This window comes from Gymnodraco acuticeps, unplaced genomic scaffold (genome assembly GCF_902827175.1).
Source record: "Gymnodraco acuticeps unplaced genomic scaffold, fGymAcu1.1, whole genome shotgun sequence".
Lineage (NCBI taxonomy): Eukaryota > Metazoa > Chordata > Actinopteri > Perciformes > Bathydraconidae > Gymnodraco > Gymnodraco acuticeps.
In genome coordinates, this window is record NW_022990736.1 from 225,922 (window position 1) to 248,755 (window position 22,834).

General features: G+C 42.1%; 1 protein-coding gene across 4 annotated transcripts in view; it reads right to left on the minus strand.

Moving 5' to 3' along the window:
- The window catches only part of nrxn3a (neurexin 3a), a 244,143-nt gene that overhangs the window by 68,249 nt on the left and 153,060 nt on the right, over positions 1-22,834 (minus strand). For 3 of the 4 annotated variants that reach the window (XM_034231876.1, XM_034231878.1, XM_034231877.1), the window contains 6 exons: positions 11,230-11,433; positions 9,335-9,361; positions 6,491-6,610; positions 6,080-6,200; positions 5,165-5,425; positions 947-1,137 (listed from right to left, as the gene is read on the minus strand). In XM_034231876.1, the coding sequence (XP_034087767.1) occupies positions 947-1,137; positions 5,165-5,425; positions 6,080-6,200; positions 6,491-6,610; positions 9,335-9,361; positions 11,230-11,433 (924 nt within the window). The remainder of the gene's footprint in view (positions 1-946; positions 1,138-5,164; positions 5,426-6,079; positions 6,201-6,490; positions 6,611-9,334; positions 9,362-11,229; positions 11,434-22,834) is intronic. The other variant, XM_034231879.1, reaches the window with a different exon arrangement.

Genomic DNA, 22,834 nt, shown 5'->3' on the forward strand with positions numbered 1-22,834 from the left:
TTACACATCTGCAAGGCACACCCCCTAGACACAGTTTTGGTAGTGGCATGGTGTTAGAAGGGATGCTGTACAATGCACTACAGTTACAATACTTAAAGCTCACCTATTATTCTATATTTGAACAATATATTATAGGGCCATATCTATACAAAACATGTTTCTGAAGTGTTTTGCTTAAAATACCAAACAGATCACCCATTGTAGTGATGGCATACCCCTCTATTTTAGCCCTGTTACTAAAGTGCTGATTCTGGGTTCAGCCCTTTAAATGTAACCGAGCTGCTGCTGGCCACGCCCCTTTAGAGCTGCTGGCCACGCCCCTTTGGAGCGTCCATATGCAAGCAGTGAGCTCTGTGAAGAGAAGGCTGTCTACCAGCATAAACTCAGCTAAACGCTGCCGTGAATAAACGCCATATGATGTTCCAAACCACATCAAGCATTATTTCTGAAACAGTGTGGAGCTCAAACTATACAAGATGTAAATACCTTTTACATTTGGTTTCTTTACACATATTCTCTCCAGTACAGGTTAGCTCTGAGCGTTAGCGATGCTTGCTAATGTAAACACAGACCAAATTACTTCCAAAACAAGTCACGCATTGTTTCTGATACAGCGACGTTTCTGATAGGGGTTTGGTGGGTGGGACGTTGCCAGGAGTTCAACGTAAAGCCAGCCCACATTTTAGTAATGTCGCCATGACCTTAACAAATCTGGATCAGCTCCGTTGTACCTCAGTTTTTAGAGATGTAGGTAAGGAGGAAAAGAGAGAGGGTTGTATTTTCTGACACTTTGAGTCTCCTTACACACCGGGGACACATATTAATGTACAAAAGACTTAAAAAAGTGCATTTTGCATAATAGGGGACCTTTAAAGATTAACAATGATGGCATATCAGACACAAAATAAGATGTAAACATTTCACAGGTGTCATGTCCTCTGCATACCTTTCAGGTCGAGGTTCTTGGCCCCGTTGATGCTCTGACTTGTGGCTGTGGCATCTACTTTCAGTGTGTGGGTGTTGCTATTGTCTCGGGTGATGGCCACATTGTGCCACTGGTTGTCATTCAACGCTCTGTCACTTTTACCCTTGATGAGATTGGGCCCATTTCCAAGGTCAAAGACATAGTGAATGTATCTGCAAGATAAATGGTATTGAGAGTTACACAAAATGATTTCCTAACGTCCTGGTTTTTTTTGCACATTGTGGCACATATGGCCTGGAGACGATGATGTCGGTTTATAGTGTAAAGTGAATGTTAGGCATTTTGGAGAAACCGGGTCTGACCATGATTCACTTTGTGGACTAGCCCAAACTGAAGACTTGGAGGAAATATGCAGCAAGTGGTTCAAATTGAAAGTTGCAAGTAGAACACAACACTATAGAGCAGGGTTGCCAACTCTCACGCATCTGGCGTGTGACACACGCTTTCACTCTCAATCTCACGCTGCCCAAACTATTCTCACGCCAAAAACAAGAATACCGAAGACTAGAAACGGTTTTGAAAACTGTTGTCACGTAGTGATCGTCTTCTCAATAAAACATCTTTGATAATGTCTTCTGGCCAATCAGAATCAAGATAACGGCGTTGTGTTGTTGCAGGAAGTCCCGACGGAGAATACTTTTGCTGTAGTACATCTCTATATACATTGATACAACATTACGTGTTGATAGAAATCAACACATAATGAAATAAGACCCCACGGTTTGATGATTGATAGGTGTGTGAGCTGTCTTTCATTTTGACACACAGAACAATGGGGGCTATCCACCCTTATCCACAATGTAAAGTCATTCACAGCCTCTTCTCTCTGTGAGGATCAGCAGGTTCAGCTTTCAGAACAAAGTAACAAAACCGGGGCGGTGGTGGCAAAGTCCATAGGGACTTGGCTTGGCAACTGGAAGGTCACCAGTTCAAGTCCCTGAGCAAGGCACCGTTCCCTATACTGCTCCCCGGGCGCCGTTCAAAATGGCAGCACACTGCTCCTAACACTAGGATGGGTCAAATGCAGAGAAAAAATTTCCCCACAGGGATTAATAAAGTATATCAATATCAATATCAAAACTAAAATGGCATTCATTTTTTTATAAATATGTCGTGGGGTAATAGATGTATTTATTTTTCTTCTCAAGAGAGTACCAGAATGTGTATTTTATGTTAGTATTTCAAAAAATGTCCTGGGGGAGAATCCCCCCAGACCCCCCATGCAGGGGTTGGGTTTTCAGCATGTCAACTCTTTCACCTGTGGGGAAGTTGCAGGATTGGCTCCAGGTCGCCCTTTTTATTTACTACAAGACAAATGTGCCTTTTTATTTCATACAGTTCAATTTGGATTGAGACAGGGAAATAATCTAAACCTCACGCGTGGCGTTTCACTGTCAAGGGGAGCGTGTATGTAATTACATTGCAAATACTGACTTGAGCCCCACCACTGTATGGGTTAGCCCTACCATAGATTACCCAACAAAAATACTCTGGAGCCGCCACAGCCGACCCGTATTGCGCAAGCGCAGATCTAAGATCCAGTAGAAATGATAAAAAGTCAAAGTCTGCTGCTTATTGTTCTACTAGGCCAAAATAGAGTCAAAGAGTATATGAGAGTGAGAGTGTGTTAATTAATATATTTGGCAGTTTGGAGTAAGTCTGTAGATGTGTTTGTGTGTGTGTGTTTCATGTATAGGCCTCTCACGATAATTAATTTTGTTGGATACATTTTCCCGGAAATTATTGCGATAAACGATAATATTGTCGGCACCGTTGTATGACCATTTTAGACCCCTGACATAATGATAATATATAATAATAATTCTAGTACATCCTTTCAAACTGCTAGTCACATCCTTATGTAAATGTAAATGTATTGAGTTCATTTTTATTTATCGTACGATAAGTCAATTATTTGCTTATAGTGGAAACAAACAAGTTTGACTTTCATTAGTGAATGAAACTGTGTGCCCTTTATAGTCTGTGTCCAATATTGTGTATTTGTATATATTGTATATACTGTATATCCTATATATATATGCTAAGGTCCCGCTGCTGACACGATAGCAGTCATTTCGTGCGCATATGTATAATTAAACCCATGATATACAAATCTCACTCCAGCCAGGTACCCAAAGTTGGCAACCCTGCTATAGAGACACATTTAATTTAGCATAAAACCAACTATGTAGTTAAACATGTATTTACTTATTACTTTACAAACAAGCTTTCATTTAGTCTTTCCCTGCAGCCACGAGGAGCAGCTGGACATCTAGATGAAAGGTGGGGCTAATCTTTAGTTAGGTGATCCAAAACCTACTGGTCTTTGTCGTTGGGGAAATATTTTCCTGGGCCCATAACTTTGACCCAGTTTATCAGTGTGTACTGCCCTCACTGAGCACAGGCCTGCAACCTTGGGCTGCTCTCAGTGTTGTCTCCCTATTCCTGCCTGTTAGCGTCAGCTGATAGAGGTGTTGTAGTGCTTTATCTTGTTATGCAGCATGTTGATTATTCTCTCAGAACTAAGTACAGGGGTCTGGGGTAGAGATCTTCAGAATTGGTTTGGCAACCACTGTGTCAACTCGTGGCACAGCACATGTCTTGTGAATTCTCCGGCCGAAGCTCCAAATAAACCATCAGTGTTTGCCATCAAAGTTCCTGCTCTCCTCGTGTCTCCCTGAGTTTTGTCTCCATTGCTTCAGAAGTTTCCATCACAATTGTGAAGCTACTTTTAGAAAAGAAAAGCCCCTTAAAACATTTGAAACATAAAATCGCCTAAAGCTGCACGTTTAAAAAAAAAAATGTATTATTTAAACATCCAGAGCTGTGTATGTGTCATGCTGCATAACAAGATAAAGCACTACAACACCTCTATCAGCTGACGCTAACAGGCAGGAATAGGGAGACAACACTGAGAGCAGCCCAAGGTTGCAGGCCTGTGCTCAGTGAGGGCAGTACACACTGATACACTGGGTCAAAGTTATGGGCCCAGGAGAATATTTCCCCAACGACAAAGACCAGTAGGTTTTGGATCACCTAACTAAAGATTAGCCCCACCTTTCATCTTGACGTCCAGCTGCTCCTCGTGGCTGCAGGGAAAGACTAAATGAAAGCTTGTTTATATTAGTAAAGTAATAAGTAAATACATGTTTAACTACATAGTTGGTTTTATGCCAAATTAAATGTGTCTCTATAGTGTTGCATTAAAAAAATGCAGATTTCAGTATTCTGAGGCTCTGAGCCATTTCTTTTCCTCACGGACGGCAAAAAAAGTCCGACATACGATTTAAAATAAAAACAATAATCGTGGCTTGATATTGAGTAAGAACATGTTTTTATGAACCCCACAGCTTCCGGTCTTCCAAGACCTGAACGGACAAAAAGACGTGCTGCAGGCACGAAACACACTACCAATAGAAACACATTGCTTTTAAAATCGTTCTGTGTGACACGAAAAAAAGGGGAAAATCGTGTTGGTGAACACGAATCAATAGATTAAATGTTGTGACTATAACACGAAATGCTGTGAGAGTGGGTTGAATAATAATAGGGCAGAATGTCTCTTTTTGTGTTGCTTTGTGTGTTTACTTTGTTTTTGTCATGCAATGCCTGGAATACTTGCTGTTGTAAGACAAAAAGTTCAGAATGTTGGATCAATCACCTGGCTCAGCTACATGGGTTTATGGTCGGTTTGTATCTCTCATTTTGAATGTTTGTTTCTTGGCTTGGGTCATGGTGGCAGAGGGGGAATAAGGTTTTTTAAATGTTTTGACAAAACTGGACTGCTTCCCGGAGGGAGTATACAGCTGGTGTAGGCCTTGGTCTAACCTCTGCAAAGGCAAGAACAATAAAGCAGCTCTGGCTGAATCAGAGCTAACTGCTAACTGCTAAAGACGTTCTGAGTCTCTTTACACGCTCTACTCCCTTAGAAGACAGGCAAGATGGAGCATTGGGGCGAGAGAACTATCAGACTTCAGGTTTTCTTGATACAACATTCATTTGGACAAGCTCTTATGTCTGCTCGAACCAGCCGAGTCTACTCATTAGCTTGCTGAGGTGATAGAAGAATGGTGCAGCATGTGGTATTGAAAACAGAACGTCAGTCAAGCTGAGAAGATATGTCACTAAAACTTTTAAAATATATAAGGCTAACAAGCATCTTTTAAAAATAAAACATACCCTTTAACCAATTCTACAGCAATAAAATCATTGCCATCTCCAGAGTTGAAGATGATGAAGCCGTCGGGGGAGGTGGTCTTGAACTGGAAGAAGAGGTGCATGGATGCGTAGGCCTGCAGCGTCGCCAGGCTCAGATAGCTGTTCTTTGATTTGAAGGTGACGGGGTCAGCGATAATTGAACGAACCCCAAAGCGGGCATTGAGCTCACAATAATCAATGTCCCCATTCTTGCACAGGTCAATGTAGAGCATGCCGTTAAATCTGCAGAAAAGATAGGAACAGGCACTCAAAATGATCATCTTTAAAATAAGGTCTTACTTGTCTACTTCAGGAAAAAGGATAATAAAAAACTGTCTGAAGTGTGGATGTGGGAGACCCATATTGAAATCAAATCCACAGTAAATGACATGATGGCTTCTTGACAAATAAAGCCACAGTCACTGACTTGTTGTGCCATGTGGGGGCAGAAGAACTGCTCAACAAGCTACAGTAAGTGCAATAAAGCACTGTGAAATGTGTGATCGCATTGAATGTCATTTTTTTTCAGTTTTTCTTAATATGTGTATAACTTTTTTATTTATCTTATATTTACTATTGGTTCTTGAAAAAAAACGAATTTGCTGACGAATAATTTGTCTTACAAGGCATATTTGAATTGTAACTGACACAGAGCAACCATTCTCATGTTGTGTCCACTGGAAGAACAAGAGTCAAACATTAACTAAGAAACACACATGTGATGTGAAACCAATTGTATTATCTTTAAAGGGCAAAATAAATGTGTAAAGCTACTAAATCTGGGTGAAAGCTCTGTGAACAACTTACCTTGTCATTTGATTCATTGCTGGATGCAATAATTAGTAACATTTGAATGTCTGCACGTTAACACAGTAAAGTAAGTAGGCCTAGTTGTACCTGAGGCTCTGCAGATGACCGATGAAGCTGGACGGAATGCTGGAGACAAAGCGACGCTCCGTCATTATGCCGGTTTCGATGTTGTGGAACTCCAGGCGAGTGTGGTCACCCACCATTTGGCCTGAAGAGGGGGAGGGTGGAGGGGATGGGTTGAAAAGAAAGACAAAAACGAAAAGAAAAGAGAACACTGTCTGACACTAACACAAAAGGGCTGATTTAAGGAGAAAATTACATTAACAGTATTAGATAAATGCAGTCTGTCACTAAAGCTTACATATCTACATCCTGTCTTTACTGCAGAATTATATATTGATGTATCAATCTCTAAGGCGACACACCACAGCATGGTGTGATACCACAAGGAAACGCTAACATTCATCTTCAAGCATGAACCGAGTTGTGGGTGTGTACCTTCTGCTACATCATCGTCAACAGTTAGCTTGTAGGTTTTTCCGCGACGCACCACTCTCACTGTATGCCATTCATTATCATTGAGCTTTTGCCCGGCATACAGAGTCTCCGGTCCCTTGCCTGAGAACAACGGTCAATCACAAAGTTAAAGACATCCTGAGCCCAAAACCAAACTGTTGTTTTCCCACTGTACGTTTGGAGTCATTGTCAGAATTCTACAAGCAGCTTAGCTTTAGCTTGAAAATGGCTTTAAATCGGTTTTTCAATATCTTTCTTATTACTCTGGGAAACAAAAGTTTGGTTTTGAAAAAAGTACAAAATACTTGACATTTGTATTTCTTCTAAAACACCTGTGCACTATGAAGTGAGTCAAGGCTTTCAAATAATTTGATCAGAAAGAGAAAGGGTAACGACAAAATTGCTTTTACTCATTTTTGAATTAGAAAAACCTTTTATTTCTGTCTTTATTACTCTTTTGATTACATTTACTTTTAATATGTAATTTCTGTTGATAGGGGCGCAAATCAATGTCAACAACAGAAGACGGCGCAGCAGCCCATGACAGTCAGCTTCTCCCAATCAGAATGATTACATTGTTCACAGTTAAAAATAACTGAATATTTCAACCAGGAGCCAAATGATCCACATAGGTCCCCACCTTTCCAAAAAGCAGAGCCAGTGAGTAAAGAGGTTTAATTAGGGATGCACCGATGTTACATTTCTTGGCCGATGCCGATGTTAAGAATAACGAATGCCGATGCCGATGTTTTAATGTATTTTTTTCCACTGTTGTTATTACACTTTCTGGCACGAAAAACAAATAATTTTTCTCGCAAAATGGTTTCAGTTTCAAAGGCTGAGCAAGTTCATTATTATAACATAGTACGCTGTTTAGAAAGTATGAAGCGGATCACCTGCAGCTCTGCCCGCTGTGAGGGACCGGTGAGCGGAGCAAAACACATGTTTAGAGTTAGACCTATCACACTTAGCTATTTTATCTACCTCTGAATCTACCTACACTAGTTATGAATATATGTATTCTTTACTGTCGGATCACTCATTAGTGGATCAGCGAGCTGCATGAGATGGATACTGACAGGCTGTCGAGAGAGAGAGAGAGAGAGAGAGAGGAGAGAGAGAGAGAGAGAGAGAGAGAGAGAGAGAGAGAGAGAGAGAGAGAGAGAGAGGAGAGAGAGAGAGAGAGAGAGAGAGAGAGAGAGAGAGAGAGAGAGAGAGAGAGAGAGAGAGAGAGAGAGAGAGAGAGAGAGAGAGAGAGAGAGAGCGAGCTCCGTTTCGTGTCAACGGAACACTTTTTGTTCCCGGATCTCTGGGTGAAAAAGTGAAATAGTCCCACACTTCCGACATTTTGTTGTTTTGTTTAGTTCATGTTTTTTTTATATAAACAAACTACGGCTGCCGCAGATGTTATGACGGAACGCAACAAAAAATAACAAAAACATCGGTGACTGCCATCGGTGAATGTCACCTCATTTGCCGATGTGCCGATGGCAGTAAATAGGGCGAACATCGGCCGATGCCGGTGTCTGGCCGATGTATCGGTGCATCCCTAGGTTTAACCTTTAAAACCAGCACAGTGTGGGCACAGATAACACATGCTCAGCCTGTTTCTCTAATAGCTTAGGATCCAATCAGAAAGGCTATTTTTTACTGGGAGACAAGTCAAAATATATCCATGGCCTCATTATGAGTAAAAGCAATCCATATGAATTCATTAAAAGAAAGTATACTTTTTGTACCTAAGACATTACATCTTTCGACAGTAAGAACTCTTCTGCATATTCTGCGTATTTCTGCGAGTCCAATTTATATATTTAGTTCATTTGACATAACTAATAACATGTCTTTAGAGAGACACATCTTAATGTATCATAGTTTTAGTTTTGACGATAGAATAAGTAAACAACAACAATATATGAGTTGGCATTCACATGCATGTTGCCCATGGTTAATAATAATGTTAAATATTTGTATTATCATGTGTTCCCTGGATTTAAATGACCTCATTTGTTTCTTTAATTTTGAAGAAAAAAAGTATGCATTGTGCCCAGAAACGTTTGGATCCCAATGAAAATGTCAGATAAGGTCTATAGGTTTGAACAGCGGATGCAGCGGGGGGTTACGAGCTACAGCTTAAATTTAAATCTGGTCATTACGCCATTTCTCTCCGTTGGGATTTATTGTTGATAGATTCAGGTACTTCTGTTTTGTTTTAGCTTTGTTGGTTACCACGACTTATGTACAGATTGGATACAAATTGTATTTCATTAATTACATGTGAATAGACTGTGAATAGACTTTACTATATGTAAACAGTTTTTTATTTATTTATTGGAGAGTCCAACTATTCATTCTCTATAATCAATCACCAGATGGAAGGATTTTAATGTAGACTTGTTAGCAAAAGTTTTTTTGGGTACTAAAAAAGGGGTCAAGGTTATATGGCCCGTGGAGGTCCACCAGCATGTTGAACATCTACATCAACAGTATTAAAATAATAAACAAGCTTTCCAAATAAAGTGTGTCAGTGAGAGATAACAAACCTAAGTAGCTCTGTTTGCTCTCAGATTGTAAGCACTTATTGTGATCACTTATTAAATGTTCTGCATTGGTGTTTATGCTTACTTAAACATTGTGGCAGAGTGAAATACAATAAATATGTATGTGGCTACTACTGGGCAAAATGAGTGTTTCTTTCTGATAGCAATTTGAGAAAAGGGAAGGGCGGTGCAGAATTCACATTTAATAAAAGACATTTCATTTAAAGAAATAACATCAACATAGCATCAACATAGAAAGCAAAATGAAACTTGAGTGTTAACTTACTGGAGTTACAGTTTATCCTGATACAGTCTAGATGGGGAAGAATAAATGACAGATGAAATTGCATCCTTCAAGGTTACTGCTGCAGACATCCAAAAACAAAAAGTCCACCCTTCCGGGGACGTACACATGCAGGAAGGCAGCCATTTTATTCATTAAGTTTACTTTTAAGATTTCCAGAATCATCTTTTAAATGTTAATAAGGTAAAGCATGGATTTGTCATTAAAATGTACTGGTTTTTACAAGCTGCTTTTCTAGAGTTGTGTTACCCTTAGAACCAGACTTAAGATTTAAAAATTGTTTAGGCACAGTATTACAGTAAAATGGCCACTTATAGTACCAGCTACATGAATGTTTCAACCCAACACTGCCTGTTCCATTTTAGATTTACATATTTAGATTAGAACAGTCAAAGTCTCTGGCTCCAAAGCCTCCGCACCGACACGGTGGAAACAGCTATCCATTTTAGAGCCATCGATCTTTGAAAAGTCAGGAAATCAAGAATGTTTCAATTGTATGTTGCTGTTCAAACAGCAGAAAGGTTATATTTGAGGTGTGTTGATGTGATCTGTTAACAGTCCCAGTGAGGCCAGAATGACTGCTGTATTCAGTTGTGAGACAGTGAGGGTTGGTCACCATGTGGCTGGTGGTTTCATGTGTCGTCAACCGCAACAGAAAAGTGGGAGCAAACAGCCACGATCCAATCAGCACCAGCACCATGCAGAGGCACAACAACCCCAACCATCAGATCTGCAACTCTATCCTACGCCTAGTGTCACTTAATTAATCCAAGACTAGATCTTAACATTTTTACAAAGTGCAGAAATTCACACAGATTAATATAGGTTAAGAAATGATATATGCTCTGACCAATTAGAGCTGCATAGCATGAACATTTTACCTGGTATCTGGGATATTGCTTTCATGAATTAACATAATGAATTATTATCTATCTACAGTATGTGGTATGGCAAACCAGCCAACGTCTGCTGATAGTGCCATTACTCTTACTGTACATGTTATCCTTTTAAAAACACATACTGTATATGTGACTAATTTGTCATTCTTTACTAATTATGATTGAAAATGTTTTTGGGGTCACAGCCAGCTGTAGGTTTTGCTGGGCTCTGTTCTCGGGCTGTTCGCCTGACGGGCCGCAGGCTTAAGGCCTTTGAAGGGGTGAATACCATCTTTTGACAAAGCAGGATGAAAAATGGAGTTGAACGGGAAACATAAAAACTAAAAACTGAAAAAGCATAAAATTCCAGATAAGACACAATCATCAGCAAAGAAAACAAGCTCCCAGAAGAACAGGAGGGTGACAGAGAGACGGAACAATGAGGTTAGTGAGAAAGACAAGAAGTTTCTTCTGATGTCCTGTTAAATGGTGGACTGAAGATCAGTGGACATACTTGGTGGAAATCAGTTCTTAGAAAGTCTCAGCACACTTGGGTCTTTAACTAAAAACTTAACTAGTAACCAGACTTTAAAGCCCAGTGTCTCTTCATTATAATGCATATTCTGTAAAGTCTGTGCTGAGACTGTCTCAAAAGTTCTGTACACAAGAATATGGATATGGTTTGTTTGTTTCAAAGATGGGCAAAACATGTTTACCATTAAAATAAATTAAGTTATGATGTGTAGCCTAAGATGTTATTGTTGAATTCAGTAAGCAGTCCGTGGTTCTCTGTGTGCACAGCATTAAAGGACATGCACAAATGTTGTAAAGTTAGAAACCAGTTAGAAAGGCATTATAGTAATGAGTAACTGATACAAAAAGAAAACAAAGGGATAGAGGTGAAAGCAGAGGTCACCGCTTAACAGTGAACAGTCTCACGGGAAAGGTGGAGCAGTGGAGGCAGATGGGGCAGGGGGGGGGTTTGGGGGTATACGATACCTAGGTTGACCGTGAGTTTGACACGACCCCCATCCAACTCCAGCCTGAGCGTGTCGGCTGAGTCTCGGGAGGTGGTGGCCATGAGGAGACCGTAAGCCCGCTGAGACCGGAAGCGCAGCGAGACGTCCTCCGCCTCAGTGTGCATGATGTTTGGCATCACTACCTTCATATACATGCTGCCATCATAGGATAGGATGGAAGCCTCTATGAGAAAAAAATCAAGAGCATAAAGTCATTTTAGACATATTTCATATCAATTTCATCAGCTAGGAACTGATGCTGTATACATATTCAATAAATCCTGGCAGTGGCTCTCGGGCTGTGTGTTGGTCAGTTGGTCCAACACTTGTTTCAGACCAGGGGCCTCATTTATAAAGGGATATACGCTCAAAAGATGGCGTACGCCAGTTTATACGCAATGTTTGCGATTTACAAAATACTAACTTGATGGGAAAACGTGGGTCCTTCACGCAAACTCTAACCCATGCGTACGCACTAAGCACAAACACGGGAGAGACGAGAAACTGCGACACCGCGTTGGCAGAAGGAAGAATGGAGAGAAATATGTGGAAATAATACCATAAATAAAATGTTACAGTACCTCTCATTTATCATATATGAAGAATTCATTTTCAAACATTGATTAAAGCCAATCTTAAAATGTTTAAACAAACGCCTGTTTGAGACTCCTCAGTGCACACAAAAACATAACTTGGAGAAATAAATAAATACGGATATGTTATTTAAAACCACCTCGAATATGTTGTGTTAATGTTATGAAATGTTTTCTCATAAATGATGCGGTAAGCAGGAGGACAGAATTACGTCTAAACTGACGCCGTGTTGCTTTTCTATAGGTTGTAGATACGAGCATGGTTTTATATACTATCACGTTTAATCGTGTTTTATGCCGTTTGCCAAGACTTGATAAGTCGCTCGTAAAACACAGGAGGTATGGAAACTAAGAACACCATATGTGGTAAATTGTACAGCTGATATAACACAACACATTAGTTGTATTTCCTTTAACTGGTGGATATAGGGTTGCTGCGGGGGGGGGGGGGGGGGGTTGAGACCATAGACTGTATATACTGTATAAATGGACGTAGGGTCCGTGACGTCACCCATAGGATTCTGCAGAGTTGCCGTGAAGCCCTTAGTAGGCGGAGTCGGCCACTAACGGCTCGACTGTGACGTCAGAGTCAAATATCCCGCCTGCTCCAAATAAGGGCAAAGAGGCGGAGCCGAGGCGGGACCTGCTGCCTCCGAACTGGAAGTAAACAGAGCTAGCTAAGGCTAAGAAGCTAAGCTAACATGAAATACATGCATACCAAGTTACTGCTAACAGTGTAGTTCCCCTATATAAACGTTACATTCATAATCAAATGAGACAATCTGCAAGAGAATTAGCTATATTTTGTTATTCTTAATGCTTAAATAAGTACCGATACATAGCAGAACAATTGTGGCGATGTTCAGCTTAATAAGCCTTGTTCAACATAATTTATTTAGCTAATACTACAGCAGGCGAACCAAGTCTGCGTTTCGCTGCATTCCTTGATCTCCAGTTATAACGACGGACTCCACCCAGTGTTGCCAATTCCATAGTAAGGAAAGTAGCTTTGGCTGTATGAAAAGTCACCAGAAGTCGCTAAATGACGTCATCGCCTAATTTGCATATCATGTAATAGCGGCTGTAGGAGAGAGCATGGTAGAGGGGAGTACAAAAAACATTCCCAACCCTTCAAGGATCAAAACTTGAAACCACCGGAGTTAAATCCAGACGACAGTAGATCAAAAATGTCTCTATTCTGCAAGGTAAAATTACTTTTTTGCTTCCCCGTCTTAAGCAGAACATAACTCAAAATGTATTATAGTGTGAAAGTGAGTGAGAAACATTTACATTTTACATTTAAATCCCGCTCAAAACCAGGACGGCTTGGCAGGTGGCGCATGCGCAATTCATTTGCAGTCTCGACGCGGGGGAGTGTGGTTGTCTCCTCTCTGCTCTGACTGCAGCATCAGCTCTGCTGCGGCCAGGCAACTGTCAGTCTGAGCGCCTGTGAGTACTATGGAAGGGAGGCGGGGCTCACGGCAGCACCCGCGGCTCGTTAACTGCAGAACAATACGTGAGTCTCCAAACACCAGAAAAGTCCCTAATAACACCATTATAAATCGTTAGATTAGTCGTTAGTCGCTTTTGACACAAATAAGTAGCCGGAGGGTTTGGAAAGCCGCCAAATTTAACGAGAAAATCGCCAAGTTGGCAACACTGACTCCACCGCCCGGACCTAACGGAGCCGCAGTGGGCTAGCTCCGGGACGCCGGCTGGAGCTAGCCCCCTGCGGCTCCGTTAGCTCCGGCGGCCACCACTGGGATAATTGGGTCCCCTATTAACATTTGCTCCCGTTTAGCATTATGGGCGTCATAGCCATAGACTATAAAAGTCTTACCCAAGGCTGAATCATAAACTAAAATGTATATGTATGCATAAAGGGTTACGTCCTTAGCTGGCTAATAAGTAACAAGCTAAGCTACCAAGCACACAAACACCTGCGAACGGGGTTAACATGTATAATATTATCATTTTAGACTTCTTGGAAGTTCTGTTAGTACATTCAAGCGCACAGCACGACATTTGAATTGTCTGGTATTTGTAACAATATTCCCTAAAAGGCACAATCACCATGAACACGGCTAAAGGGTCAAGTACAGTAACTATGACTAACTAACGTTGTAGCCTCTATGGTTGTAGCCTAGCAGAGTGGACAAGTTGCTGTTAGCTGACAGTGAGGCATGTACATGTCCATCAAAGTGACCACGCCCTAATTTATGCAAACACTTTAATACCTAATATAAATAAAAGGGTCGTGTTAGAAAACAATTCACTCACAGATTCATAATCATGATGGTGGAATCTAACTATATCGATAATAATATTCATTGCATCCATGGGTAGAAACATGTTTTTTTCTGCTGTAAAGTTGGAAATTGCTCCTTTCTGCAGCCAGTCCCTAGCGGCCCATGTATGAACTGCAGTGTGTGGCACTTCCGTATTGGTGTCCCGGCTGTTCCCCAGAGTTTGCCGCTTGGTTGAGATGCACAGGCTGCAGTGGAGACGCTGCGCACAGCTGATCGACAGCTGGAACACAAACCACCAAATACAAAAACATAATTCAGATCCAGTCGTCATGACTCCACTCCGGAGGGATTCCCCGTTCACTTCTTACAGTTTCTCATCTAGGGGGGGGTCTCCTGTCTCCTGTTTTGGTGACGATCCGACCTCCATGCTGCTACTCTGGTTCAAACTGCATCCACCAAACAATATGATTTATCTCCACCTCCCCAAAATAACCAAAATCTGACACGGTGTGAGATGTCTTTTTTAGCTGTTCTGTCGTCATTTCCTGCGATCTTCTTCATGCTGTCAGTCAGAATGAATGAATGGGCGTTTCTTTGACTATTTATAGGCAAATATGGGCGTTACGTGAAGCCTGCAAAAGCTGCACTGCATTTCGAGTCGGTTGTGATTTATAAAGGGAAACCGGCGTAGGAAGTGCCGTACGCACTTTCCTCGCCGGTGCGCAATGTTTGGTGAATCGGAAAATTTCGGAAAATGTCTGTAGCTATTTTTTGGATTTCTACTACGTAAGCAACCTTCCCACGTGAATCCTATGCACGGCGTTATAAATGAGGCCCCAGGACTGCATTAACCCCAACTCCAGAGGACACTCCGACTTGTTAGTCAACCTTAAAGAAACTTCGAATCACCATCGCATAATAACATATTGAGGCTTGCAAAAAACATTGTCTCTGAGCCCAACCATGTTCTGAACTGTGAATATGAGTTGTTACCATCAAATAAGAGATACGGGTTCCAAAGATTTAATAAGGTTTGCCTGAAAAACTCTTTAGTGCAATCCCATATCAAATGTACATCAAAGAGTCTTTTACATATTGTATTCAGTGTTTGTGATTTTATGTTTAATATCTGTTTCTTTGTTTCTTGTTCTTATATTTGTCCTTGTTAATGGAGCTGCTGTGGTGCGCTGTAGCTCCTGCTAAGACACATGACATATGGCAACAATAAAAAAGGGTGCGGTTACCTACGTTTTCCTTTGATTGTGGTTCATAAGGATTTACAAATAGATGCAGACAGAACCTTAATCAAAATGCTTGTAGTTATGAGGGTTTCAATTAAATTCAAAACCTTTATTTATCCAGGTAAAATCCCATTGAGATCAATGATCTCTTTTTCAAGGGAGACCTGCAGATCTGCAGGTTTGTCATTCATAGTCCATCACTGTCTAAACCGAAAGTCCTTTGTCACTCTCTTCCATCCACATCTCTTCTCTCCTCCCTACGACGTCTGTTCTCATTAGGTAAGACCTGCCTTCTTGGCAGCCAATCAAAATGACAAATGACAACCTTGAAAGAAACAGATACAGACGGTGTGGTGTATATAATTACCAACCTTTTTACCTTAAACTCACACAGGGGTTGCCTGTATGTGGATACAAGAAACAGTGTGTACAGCAGCAGCAGAGCACCACAGTGGTGTGAACTGGCCATTATGAAATTCTAAGTAGTCTGAGGGAATGGGTCGCTGTCAGTGCTTGAATTGGAATAAAAAGGTGCCAGTACTCTAAATCAGCAACCGTTTCAAGTCAATTTATTTATACGGCCCAAAAACAAGTATTTGGCTCAAAGTCATAGTATATCCTATAATGCTGGTGGGTTTGTCTCTGTACTGTATATTTTAGAAAGGCTCACTGTACTTAAACAAAATGACTCAGGGTGCATCTGAGACTAGAGGCAACCTGATCTCACCAGAATGCGTGACTCCACCACGACTCCTTAACACCGCATTGCGTGGTGGAGTCACAAACTTTGCTACATTTACGTGTCTACACCACGCAAACAACGCCAATGTAAAGTGAATGAGGCTCCTTTGTCGTGGTGCACACACGCATTTCTACAACGTCCAGCAGTCAACTTTTATTCTATAAAACGTTTTTTAAATCTACTGTATAGCTTGTAGTAACTCACGGGAGGCTTCTTTTATTTTATTTGTATTCATAATAATTTGTATTTTTCGTCAGAATGTATTATGGTGCATTCTCTGCCTCTGCCTCCTTGCTTGGTCGGGCCGCTCAACGGTCAGCTTCACAAAGTCACAGGCTCCTCCAAAAGTGCAACACAATAAAACAGATACACAGAAAAAATTGTGCAAGTCAATACAAACAGAAAAATAGTAAAAAGTGAAATAGTGCAATCAGAGTCTATACAAGTGAATGGAATATGATATATTAGATCAATACTTTCCAAGTAGCAGCCAGATGAATGTTATCGATGTTGTTTCAAAGTGCAGGTGTTTAATAGTCTTATGGCCTGTGGGATGAAACTGTCCCTGAGTCTGGTGGTTTTAGTCCGGATGCTGCAGGAAGGTAAGATAAGATGGTACTTTATTGATCCCAATTTGGGACATTGTTTTTGTTGCAACAGCATAAAAGACAAGGCATTTTATTTGCCTTGTCCATTCCCCATTTTATATGGGAATGGACGCTCACATTGCTCTCCGTAATACAATAAAGGGGACATGATCATGATCGGAACATAATGTTCTTTTAAAAAACGTTAACGAAAGGGAACAATCTATTTGACACAGCTGAAGCTCTGGCCTTCCTTAAAAACTAACTAAATAAAAATCAAAGTTGTATTACACACAATGCACTGTTTTTTGAGAACAAAAATTCGTAACTAATGCACCATAATACATTCTGACGAAAAATACAAATTATTATGAATACAAATAAAATAAAAGAAGCCTCCCGTGAGTTACTACAAGCTATAAAATAGATTTTAAAAACGTTTTATAGAATACAAGCTCACTGCTGGACGTTGTAGAAATGCGTGTGTGCACCACGACAAAGGAGCCTCATTCACTTTACATTAGCCGCTTTCACACCGCAGGACTTGCCGTACTTTAGTGCCGGCACTAAAGTACCACGGCACTGAATCCGCCAGGGGGCTAGTGTCAATCGCATTCACACTGCAGTACTTTCCCTGAGGCAAGATTACGCTGACGTCACTTCGTCTTCTTCTTCTCTGGGTTTACTGGCAGGCCGCAAAACCACTTCACGGCGAGTACAAAAAAAAACGAGCGAAGAAGAACTACACGGGGGGAGGGGGTATAAAGCCCACCCGCTGTATGAGGCGTTTGTTTACTTTCCGACCTCAGACATGATGGAGTTCATAAGGGTAATTTACAAATAAAATACCCCATTATAACAATGGACTTTATCTTTATGTATTTATTATATATTACCCCCTCAGGCTGATTTTGGAAAAGGACATTAACCCTTGTTTGGTGTTTTCCCCTTATTTATCTAAAACAAATGACATGATAAATTACTTGTGTTTATGTGTGTAAGACTTGTGTTTCTGCCCCTGCCATTGCTGCACAAGGTTGCAACATTGTAGATAAATTCAACCACCTACACCTGTCTGCTCTCACATTCTTCTATTCTGCACATTTGGGGTGGGACACAATAAATAAAGCTTCGCCAGTTTGTTTGTTTTATTGCACAGTCAAGACATAACAATAACGGCATCACGCTGTTCCAGGTGTGTCGTATGCATGTAAATTGAAGTTAAATAAAAGTGTGAAATGTAAAATAAAGTTTAAGTAGTTTCAAAACAATGTAACAGTGGCAATATATATAGCAGCAGACACACCTTAGTGCAAGTTAGGTGTCAGTATTAAACAACAGTGGCAATATATATATATATATATAATAACAATAGAAAATCGTTACCACTCTTATTATTGTGGTCTTTAATTTTGTTATAGTCCTGCCTGAGTTTCTTTATTTTTACCCGGCATCCGTGTGCACTGTGCACGATTCCCAGCTCAAGTAGCTTTTGCAAACATCGCTCAAAACATTTGGAGTTGGGAACTGCTTTCTGTAGAAGCTGCTGCATCCCGTCCTCAGAGTAAATTGCCAGAAGCGCCGACACTTCCTCATCATTCCACCGCTCCGGTGTTGTAGTACGTGTGGTCATAACTGCTTTAAAGTACAAAAAAACTACTCGCTCAGGTGTGGATGTGGTTTTGTAGCGAGGAAAAAAAAGGCTGCCTAATAAAAAAAATTCAGAGTCTAACGGGGCGTGGTTTGCAATTCGCCCAGCCAATAGAAATAGAATAGAAATTGGCACTTTTTTATCACCAGGTTCGTACCACCTCTCTATTGCTCTAGCAGGGACTGAAAATGGCCAAAAGAGTTCCCGGCACTTAGTAGTCCCGGCGGTGTGAACGCCACATTATTGGTACTAACGGAACTAAAGAACCAAAGTACCAGGGAAAGTCCTGCGGTGTGAATGCGGCTATAGGGGTTCTTTGCGTGGTGCAGACACGTACATGTAGCAGAGTTCGTGACTCCACCACGCAATGCGGTGTTAAGGAGTCGTGGTGGAGTCACGCATTCTGGTGAGATCAGGTTGATTAGAGGGGGTGCAGTGGTAAGGTGCTATTTTTATGAGTTTGGAGTGGACCTGACACCCTCTAGGGGGGTCCGGGGGCATGCTCCCCCGGGAATATATATATTTTAAATATTGAAGTTAGATGCATCAATCTGGTGCACTTTGAGAGCAAAATGAAGAGATATATGGATACCTCTCAACATCCATATGAAACAATTGTAAACAGATTTACTTTTTCTTTATGGATATAAAAAAAAAGTAAAGCCTGACTCCTACTGGCGGCTGGTTAAATGACTCCTCGTCCCTGAGTACACTCACCATCTTTCAGCAGGAAAGAAGAGAGGGAATCCTTGTCCGGCGACAACCGCTGTCTTTTCATTACATTACATTGCATTTAGCTGACGCTTTTATCCAAAGCGACTTACAATAAGTGCGTTCGACCAACAAAACACAACCTTGAAGAAAACAGAATCATATAAGTACATCAGGTTTCATAGAGCCAAACATTTCAACTGCTACTCAACTGGCTTTAGATAAGCCAGCCCTTTATTAGTATATAAGTGCTTTGTTAATAGTTCTAACGCTCGAAGTGGAGTCGAAAGAGATGAGTTTTCAGTCTGCGCCGGAAGGTGTGTAAGCTTTCTGCTGTCCTGATTTCAATGGGGAGCACATTCCACCATCCTGGAGCCAGGACAGCAAACCCACGTGTTTTCGCTGATGGGAACTTGGGTCCCCCTCGCAGCGAGGGTGCAGCGAGTCGTTTGGCTGATGCAGAGCGGAGTGCACGTGCTGGGGTGTACGGTTTAACCATGTCCTGGATGTAGGAAGGGCCAGATCCATTCGCAGCATGGTACGCAAGTACCATTGTCTTGAAGTGGATTCTAGCAGTTATCGGAAGCCAGTGAAGGCAGCGGAGGAGCGGCGTGGTGTGGGAGCCCAATTCAAGCACTGGTCGCTGTGGCCCGAATGGGGGGCCATTATCAGTTTTTATAACTCTGGGGATTCCAATCACGGAGAAGATTTTGTCCATGACCGGAATGATCGTGTTAGCTGAAGTTGATCTTACACTCTCAACAACTGGGTAACGTGTATAATCATCTATGATAACAAGTAGGTACTCTCCAATTGGAAGTGGTCCATCAAAGTCTGCACTAATGCTGTGCCAGGTTGATTCTCTGAAGTATGTCTTCTTCTTCTTCTTCTGTGGTGGAGGTGGGTTTTTGAAGAGGGAAGAGGGAGTTTCACTTTTATTTCGTTTGTTTCTGTTTCAATCGTTTCTATAACTGTATGATCTTTCGTTGGGATATTTGTACTCTTTGTAAGTACGGTTAATACTTTTTCGTGAATGTTTTTCCGTGCCTCGCGGCGGGGATGGCGCCGCCGGTGTTTCTGAGACACGGAGTGCGTTTGGTGGCTCACGCCGCAAGCACAGTGGTGCTGGCTGTGGGGGAGCAGGTCGGTCATGTAAACATCTCCTATGCTTCCCGCATGAACAAAGTGGTCGTGGTCTTTTTGAAAGATCAGAAATATGTGACGGAACTTATTGAGAGCGGATTAATGCTAAACGAGGAATATATTCAAGTTTCGCCGTTGGCGACACCGTCCACGCGGATCACTGTGTCTGGCGTTCCTCCGTTCATCCCGAATGAGGCGCTGGAACGGGAGCTGAGGCGTTTCGGTAAGTTTGCCAGTAATCTCCGCACTGTTGCTCTGGGGTGTAACGGCCCCTACACACGGCGGCGTGCGTTGCCGCTTGGCTGTGGGCGTGTCTTGAGCTTGGGGAGTTTACGTGAGCAACGCGACCAACAACGAATCACATGAATCTCTCCTGTCAATTGCATAAAAGGTTTTACATGTCACACTTTATATGATGAACATTTATGACATTAATGTCTATGGTGCTATTTTACGCAACATTCCATGCTGGCTAAATACTGTCTATGTCTGCTAGCTGTCCATTCAAACGAAGTACACTGGATATAAACTCCTCAAACAGAAGAAAACCTACCAGTTTCACCCACTGTCTCTGCCACCTCCCTCCATGCCTGGCTCCTCCGGTTTGTATCCCGGTAGATGAACAGAGACTGATCATAAAGCACCGGGTGATTCCCTACCGCTACGATTATTTTCTCTTCCATTTTTTGGCATATGAGGAAATGAACTAAGGTCTGGCTCTCCCAGCATACACGCGGTTTGATTGGCTAGCGCTTGTACTGGCAGATTTGCATAAACGGGATTTGATTGGCTGACGCCTCTGTCGAGGCTTCAAAAGTAGAACATTGCTCTACTTTTACCGCGAGAAAAGCTACGCTTTGCTCCCACAATGCAGTTGGGCGAAACGTGACGTCACCCCATTCAAAGTGAATGGGCAGAAGCGTTGAAGAGTCAACGCAAGCCGCCGTGTGTAGGGGCCGTAAGGATGAAAAGCTAAAACATGTCCAATCTCTGCGGAGACAGGTTTTCATGTTTCTGAATTGTCCCACTCAGACACTAGATGTGTCCTTCCGGGTGAGGCACGAAGAGGGTTTTTATATGCTTTATGCGAGCTCAGGGAACGTAAAGTGTTTTGAGTGCGGGGAGTCGGGTCACAAACGTGTTGCATGTCCACAGAGACGGCACGCCGCTCCGCCGGGTGCGGCTGGGCCCGGGGCGGCTGGGTTCGCGGCCGCAGAGCCCGGGGCCCCGGGGGCTGCGGATGAAGTAGGGATGAATATCGTGAGAGATGAAACAGGGACTGTAGAGAGTGTGGTGAGTGTGAGAGGAAAAAATGTGGAAACAGGTAAACGGGTGGGAGATGATGTAGCAGGACAGGTGAGGACCGGGGCTGTGGGACAGGTGGAGGCTGTTGGCACACAGCAGGAGCTGCCGTCTGGCTCTGGGCGGCAAAAAGAGCTTCAACAGGCTGCAGACAATAATGAGGTGACCAGTGTTGGGCAAGTTACTTCCAAAATGTAATATATTACATATTACTTATTACTGTATTTTGAAAGTAATAAGTTACATTACAATATTACTGTCTCTGAAATGTAATGAGTTACACTACTTTGTAGTTACTTTTGAGTTACTTTCACCAAAATAACCACAAAAGAATGGCTAGGTATTTGAAATGCTAAAATGTAGTTTAGTGCAGCTCATTATACATCCAGTGAAGGGCGATGTGGTATAGCATAACAACTGTGTAGGCCCTTAAGGCTACTAACAACTTTTATTACACGGCTTAGTTGAATACTCGATTCTGATTATAAATTCTTAACATGTGACGTGTTGTTAATCCAGTACAGACCACTGTCAAGGACTATAATGAAGGTTGCTAAGGAGGATCCAGAAAGAGAAAGGGAAAGAGGTTAAAAGACGGAGCGCTGGATGTCAGATAAATCACCAGAAGAAGGCAGAGAGGAAGTAAACAATAACAGGACACGGAATGGGCTCTGTAGTGTGTTTAGTATATGGCCATGTACAGGCCCGGTTCCAGAACAATACTAATAATATTTACTGTGCTTGAAAACTGGTATCACATCATCATGTGAGGTTGACTTTGTGACCTGGAGAACATTTCAGCTGCAACATTAGCTCGTTGATAAGCTGGGGATATGAGATCTTTGTGTAGCCATTCGTGGTGAAGGCATCTGTGCTATTGCATGCATTATTTGACACAACATTTCTACAGGCATGGCAGAATATGGCACTATTTTCACATGAATATTCTAGCCAGTCTATTTTTATACCACGAGCTGCAAGATGACCGCCTAACCCCACTGTACAGGTGGGTACTTGTTTAGATATACCTGGGCAGGCTCTGTTTTGCCGTGGTATCCTGGCACCTGCGGGCCGCAGTAGTTTCGGGCGACGAAGACTGCTGCTCCGGGGGCGAGGGCGGCGAGTCAGGCGGGAGTAAGCTAGTGTCCACAACGGAGGGTAACGTGATGTCCCCATCTGACCTGTTGCTACGGTCTGCAGTAGATGCAGTGTTGCTGGCGTTTAGTGATGGTTGCTTTAACCATTTTCGTATCAATGATTATCCACAGATGTGTGTCACTGCTGTGGAAGCACTTTGGAAATGATGCACGCACAGCGGAGCAGGTCACGCGCACCTGACACAATTTGTTGTTAGTATTTTTCGCTC